The 6,691-nt window shown below is 36.7% G+C and overlaps 1 protein-coding gene across 1 annotated transcript; it reads right to left on the reverse strand.

Moving 5' to 3' along the window:
* Positions 1-324: 324 nt before the first annotated feature.
* Positions 325-6,613, reverse strand: erlin1 (ER lipid raft associated 1). The gene is made up of 11 exons (XM_037679041.1): positions 6,484-6,613; positions 5,924-6,005; positions 5,187-5,233; positions 5,020-5,081; positions 4,805-4,930; positions 4,636-4,709; positions 4,481-4,539; positions 4,249-4,340; positions 4,035-4,124; positions 3,858-3,937; positions 325-2,173 (listed from the first exon to the last, which is right to left on the reverse strand). Exons 1-11 carry the CDS (start codon positions 6,594-6,596, stop codon positions 1,982-1,984), a joined length of 1,017 nt encoding a protein of 338 aa, XP_037534969.1. The 5' UTR covers positions 6,597-6,613; the 3' UTR covers positions 325-1,981.
* Positions 6,614-6,691: the final 78 nt, after the last annotated feature.

Raw genomic sequence — 6,691 nt, forward strand, 5'->3', positions numbered from 1 at the left:
ATGGAACCGAAAATCATTCCATTGCAAAGTTGTGTGAACCCTGGCTCATCCCTTGTGTTTAGCTTAACTTGTTTAAAAAAAAAAAAAACATTCATCAAGAAAGACTTCCTGGTAGTGTCCATAAATAGTTAAACTTTTTTACTTAGCATTTTTTTTGTTTAAATTCATACTTATCTATTTTTTTTCTTCTAAAACTACATTTCTACTGTGTGAGCCTTTAGTGCTTTTGTTTGACTCCATCAGTGTTAGCTCGCCCCCTGCTGGCTCCCAGAATTACTACACAACCAACACACATCAAAGCAGGGAAGAGGTACCAAAATAGGTTTTATTTTACAGAACATTGTCAAAACCTGGAAAACAGTTTTTGCATATAAACTTTTTTTTTTAAAACAAGGAGACAGTGTTGAACATTTCACAGATAGTACAAATTATTCACCCCTTCTCTTGCATCTTTATTTGAACCCATCACCAAAGCAGTGCAGAGTGCAACGTAAACAGCACGATATCTCCAGACACTTGTAACGTCAACTGCCATTTGTGTTTTTTGACAACTAGAAGCCAAGAGGCGCCTTTTTCGTTCAAATGTTTTCAGTCTTTAGTTTGGGAAAACTCTTTAAGGCTTGAATTCTGAACAGTGGAAAACAGTTCAGTTAGTGAAGCACGAAGCTGGAAAAGCTTAAACTTAATAAAAAATAAAAACTAGCACCAACTTGCTTCTAATTTTAACGCCAAGAACAAGAACAGTGTATGTAAAGTGCCAGATATTATTGTAAGTAAAGATGAACCAAAAGTGTGAACCAAGTTTTTAGTAATGTTGGAATTAGAAGCTTTGAGTTGCCAATAAACCCTTAAAATTATGATTAGCAAATAAAGTGAAAATTTCCTCTTCAGGTCATTTCTACAATTACAAAGAAAAGTACACACTGACAGCTAAAGATTGACCGTCACCTAATAGATCTGTAGGTTTATTTTAAATTTTCCAAAAGATCACCTTTACGAAGTGATTTCTGTCGTTTGATTTCCTGAGGATTTACATTGAATTAAATGTGAGGAAGCTGTAAGAATAGACAATCACAAGCTCCATCGTCTGAATCAAGCAGGACCTTGTGAATGTACAACCGTGTTAATCAAAACCTGACTAAGCAAGAGACATGCCGACTTTTCTCAATCTGGTGAACAAATATATACTTATTGCTGTGAAGTGCTCGCCTACACGGGCATATATGGGATAAAGAATCAGACTTTTCTTCCTGTTAGCGCCTGTACAACACAGTAAACGCCAAATTGGGTCAGAAGATCTTAACAATTTATTGTAAAATTGCCAAAATATAATCTATACAACATGACTTCGTTCATCCACTGCAATTAAATGTACAACGCAAATCTGGACGCCTGCAAATAAAAAGAATTTGTATGCGGCTCCTGTTAACCGGTCAAGTTCATGAGCAGTGTTTGACATGTGATTAAACAGTTTAACAGACGTGCTGCCAAAGACTGGCTCGCAAAACAAACATGGTACAAAAAGATGATTTGAATCCCTTTCATTTACATAAACCTTCCAGCTTTTAATTAGTGTCACCTGTCAGTGCAGCAAAACAAGTTAATGAACCTCATTTTCATCACAAATCATTCGTCATAAACAAAAACAATGAAAGCAGCTCCAAAATCAAAGTTAAGTGATGCACTAATAAAGCACATAAAGATCAGGGTGACTACTTGTCACCTTCTCAGGCAAAAGCGATTTTTATGGTTTTGATTTTTTTTTTAACCATCGCATCATTCTTGTTGCTTCAAGCTTCCCCTCACAGAATGAAGAAGGGGTTAACAACTCTTTGTCCCACTTCTCCCATTTACTTTCTCACTCTTGACGTTTCATTTAGAACCTGAAGCTTGCTGTTCAAACTGCAAAGCTACCTACCCTCCCACTCATCTTCCGTGACAAGACCGATCGTGAATGAGTTTTCCTGTTCTGTGCAGAGACTCAGTGCTCGTTGGGTTTTCTTCTGAGCAAGTCCGCTTCCGCGTTTGGCAAAGAAGGGGAGGGAATGGGCTTCGAGGGGCCGTTGTTTCCTTCAACAAACATGTTGGGAATGTCCTGGCCAAAGTAGATCTTACTATTAGCTGCTATGGCCTGGTACTTCATCAGCTCCAGGTACTCTGGTGTTAACTTCATCTGCAAAGAATCAAGAGAACACCTCAGTGAGTAATTAGTCATAAATATAAAGGGTGTCTGACGGCAGCTGTAGGATCTGATTCAGCTGAAGAATATTTTTGTAATTAATCAGAGCATTGCATTGGTTAGGTGGAAGGAAAACAATCATACAAAGCTTTTTTTTTTTAATCAACACCACCTGGCCTCATTAAATATAATTGTGTGAGCACTTATGAAGCTTTCACACTATTGTGATCCATTTGTCTTCCGTACGTTTTTCAGCATCTTTCTTGTTCCACAACTTTTGTGCTATTTTAACTAATCGTACATCAAATCGTTCAGCTTGTTCAGGAGAAGGGTGCTATGACTTTTGGTATTGGTGCAACTTCAGCTTTTGCTCTTCTGTCATTTTTTCCTCATAGAAAATTAACTGAGCTCATTTTACATCCTTCAAAAACTTTAGATCTGTTTACAAACTTTTACTGCTCCTTTCACATTTTTGTTCTGGTTCAGCTTCTTTCAGCTTTCTTGTGCAAAGTTTTTACTTCTTTTTCTGCTAATTGCAGCTGTTTTGAGCTGCTTTCAGATTTTGTCTGCTAACTACATGTTTGTGTTTCTTCTTACGTCTTTCAGTTTGTTATGCTCCTTTCAGCTTTTTCTGCATTTTCAAATACTATTTAGCTGTTTTATGCTAATTTTAGCTTTTTGGTGAATTTCACATTTTTTAAACCCTTGAACTTTTTTCAGCCTACCGTAATTCAGCAAAAATGTGCTCGCTCCACTTCCTTCTGGTAATTGAAGCTTCTTTTAGAATTTTTCATTACAACTACTTTTCAGCTGTTTTTACTAATTTCACCTTTTATCAGATAATATTCACTTTTAGTGCTCATTCCTGCTTCTTTCAGTCTAACTGGGTAAACGTGTTCTTCCTGCTTTCTTCTGCTAATTAAAGCTTATTCTATCTTTTCAGATACTTTTTTTAAAGCATTTCAGCATTTTTCAGATAATTTAAGCCGTTCTCAGACAAATTCAAGTTATTTTTGGTAATGTCTGCTATTTTCAGCCCAAGTGAACTTCTTTCTGCTAACTTCAGCTCCTTTCAGCTTTTAAAGCTACTTTTTACATGTTGTGCTAAATTTAGCATTTTCAACTAATTCCACTTTTATTTTAGCTCATTTCAGCTCCTTCCACTACCTCCTGGTAGTTTATGCTTCTTTCTGCCTTTTCAGCTATTTTTTGCTAATTTCAGCTATTTTTAAGATAATTTCTGCTTATTTAAAACTAATTTGGCAAATATGTTCTTTCTGCTGTCTTCTGCCAACTTAAGCTTGTTCTTCAATTTCAGCTATATTTCAGCATGTTTTTAGCTAATTTCAGCTGTTTTTCCACAAGTTCTGCATTCACACTGCATTTTTGCAGGAAATGCAATTTCTCTAGTTTGCATTATTTTGGTACTCTGTGTCTATCAGAAGAACTGATTCATAATGTTACAGCAGCTTTGTATTAACTCAAGCCAAATTTTCTAAGAGTAGGAAGTAAAGCTTTAAAAAACAGCCCACATGATTCGTGTTTTAACTGTTCCTATTATGTTAACACCGATTACATTAAAACTATGATTATATCATAACCATAGCTTGAATTTTCACATATTTCATTGTGATTAGATCAGATTCTGCGTTATTAAAAAAGCGTTGTGTGTTTTTACCCGGTTTGCTTCAGCAGACTTGGCAGCGGTGTAAAATTCTGCATCAGCCTTAGCCTTCTCTCTGGCCAGAAAGGCAGCGTCTAAAACAAACGAACAGTGTTGAATGAGACACATGACAAACTTAACAAACCACAAAGCAACACAGAAGAGCGGGGGAGGGTAAATAAGACCGCTAACCTTCGATTTCAGAGATCTTCTTCTCCGTCTCTTTCTCCATGACTTTCTGTTTGAACTGGATCTCTGCAACTTGAGCAACTTTCTGAGCCTCTGGGGGACAGAAAATGACCACGAACAATGAAAAAGTAAAGTAGTGATTTAAGTTGCACCGACATTCCTTTGGGCTTAGGATAAAGGGTCGGGGCTACGACTTAGAACAAAGCTCCACATTTACCAATAATGGCTTTCTTTCTTTCAGTCTCTGCTTCTTTCTCCACGACTTTCTGCGTCTGAGCCGTTATTAGCAGACGGGTCTTCTCCGCTTCCCTGTGGACGCAAAAACAAGCAAATACGTTCAAGAAAACAGTTCGTTTTCTTACCAACACTTGAACTGAGTGGGAGGTTTACTGAGAAACTGAAGCACTCGCTAAAATCTACGCTGGTGAGTAAAACGTCTCTTAACTCACATGAGTTCAAAGTTCCTCCTGATAGTCTCAGGGATCTTTGGCTTGGTAACACGAACTGCCTTCAATAAACAGTGAAACATGGTGGGGGGGTGAACACATAAAACAGAAATCAACTGTAAATCCATGCAAACATGGGTGTGCGAGTGTTTAAATACCTGTATTGTCAGTCCAGGTGCCATAGCATTAAGATCTTGCTGTAACGCAGTCTTCAAGTTTTCATCAATAATATCTTTTTAAAACATAATAATTTAAATTATATTTTATGTCACATTTTAGGGCACTTAAATTAACAGGAGCTACATAAATGAAAACAAAAAATCCCACCAAATAGCTCAATGTAGACCTCCTGTAGCGTGTGCACACTGCAGAACTGGTTCAGTTCATGATGAATCTTGTTAAAAATTAGAGTTTTGTCATAGTCGGCTGTGTAGTTCCTGACAATATCGACCACTGCAAACAAACAAAACGGCTGTTATAGTCTTACCATGCAGGGTAAATGAAATGAGATCATCTGTAAACAAGCAGATTTGAGCGTGTACCTGCCAAAGGGACCAACATATTAACAACCTCTATCCTGTCAAAATAAATCATCACACCACCACTATGAACGGAGAGAGAAAAAAGAAAAACAAAAGGAGTTCAATACATAACCATTTAAAAGAACAGGATAGTTCTTGAGCAGCTATTTCAGTAAAGCTAGTTGTACCTTGTCCCACAAGGCACATTCTTGATCTCATCAGTCTGGAGCGTTGTCTAAAACAAAAACCAGAACAACCAGATACATAAAAAAACATCTTATTCATTTTCTTTCCCAAATGCATGTTAGCGGATGTTGAGAAAGCAACTTCAAAGTGTGTGAAATTGTTTTAAAGTTAACCACAATATTAAAACACACGTACAAAAGAATTACTATTAGAACTGTAATGAGCACTGCGTGTGCATCGTCGCAAAAAAAAAAAAAAAAAAGTAGTAATACAAATACATTTGATCTTTTTTAAACATCTGACAACAGACTCATTTCTGTAACAACGCTTGAAACATCAGAAATAAAAAGTAAAACGTGGAGTTCGGGTAATAAAATGTAACTTCAGTCGGTATTTGTTATCTCTATACAGGTTAAAAACACTGGCTAAAAGAAAAAATCTGACATTTGGGGCTACTGTAAAATTCAGCAATTTTTTTTTTTAGATCTTTGATGACCCATTTAGGATTTAGGTGGTAAAAAAAAAATCTCTTAATTTTGAATAGTAGTTGACAACGCTAAGATTTAAACATGTTTATACTCCTAACATATATGGCTGAACAAAGCAGCGCATTAAGTGAGTGTAAACTAGAACTACTGTGGTCATGGTTGACTGACACCTCTGCAGCCAACTTATTTTTTAGAAGATGCCATGTGCTTTTCATAACCACAAACATTTCAGGGGCGAAATATGAATTTACCTGCACTGCTCTATAAGTGGTAATGAATGGCAGCATAATGTGATATCCCGGACCATTGGGAGCCGTCAACAATGCGCCGCCTCTGAAACAAATTCAAACAAATTATTAGCATGCGAGGGTGTTTGCATGTCAATCTATTCTCTTTAGCAACAGCAACTTTGTCCATTTAGTAGATTTAGATGCGCAATACATCTAAACTAGTTTGCATTAAGTGAAAGCTATTGGATAATGACTTGTAAAAAATTAAACGGCAAACATATTGCGTGTAATTAAAGTGCACAGTCTGAATGAATGAAGCTCACATTTAATGTATCAAATCAGGAAATTAATCTACGAGTGTAGAACTGACACAGTTACATGCACAGCACTATTACGAAGACAAACGTGGCTCGCCGTCAAGAGCAGCTCGTTCTGATTTTACCTAATTTATCCCCCTTAAGCTCTTTATACTTTGCTTCTTAAGAGCCAATAAAATACTAAAAATACAATAAAATGACATTTTTACACCTAATATCTATATCTCATTTTAGCACAGACTTATATGGGTTTCTTAAGGATACCTGTAGTACACAGCAAGGTGTCCTTCCTCTATCTTGTGAATAGAGAAGTGCAACAAGATGGCCATGACTCCTGCTATTGCTGAGAATACTACCCTGACATGTGACATCTTCATCCTCACTTGCACTCAACCTGTGGGCAGAGACATAAACAAAGTTAAATGTTTTGACAATAAACACTAAGTCAAGGTTAGACACCTAGGATTAAAGC

The sequence above is a fragment of the Nematolebias whitei genome, chromosome 1 (assembly GCF_014905685.2).
Source record: "Nematolebias whitei isolate Nwh7 chromosome 1, NemWhi1, whole genome shotgun sequence".
Taxonomy (NCBI): Eukaryota; Metazoa; Chordata; class Actinopteri; order Cyprinodontiformes; family Rivulidae; genus Nematolebias; species Nematolebias whitei.

What these genes read in the sequence shown, in the direction of transcription:
- erlin1 (XM_037679041.1), bottom strand. Translation starts at nt 6,596, where the DNA reads ATGAAGATGTCACATGTCAGGGTAGTATTCTCAGCAATAGCAGGAGTC. An exon ending in CACCTTGCTGTGTACTACAG is followed by an intron (nt 6,006 to 6,483) that starts GTATCCTTAAGA and finishes AATTTGTTTCAG; the next exon opens with AGGCGGCGCATTGTTGACGG. An exon ending in CACCTGGACTGACAATACAG is followed by an intron (nt 4,540 to 4,635) that starts GTATTTAAACAC and finishes TGTTTATTGAAG; the next exon opens with GCAGTTCGTGTTACCAAGCC.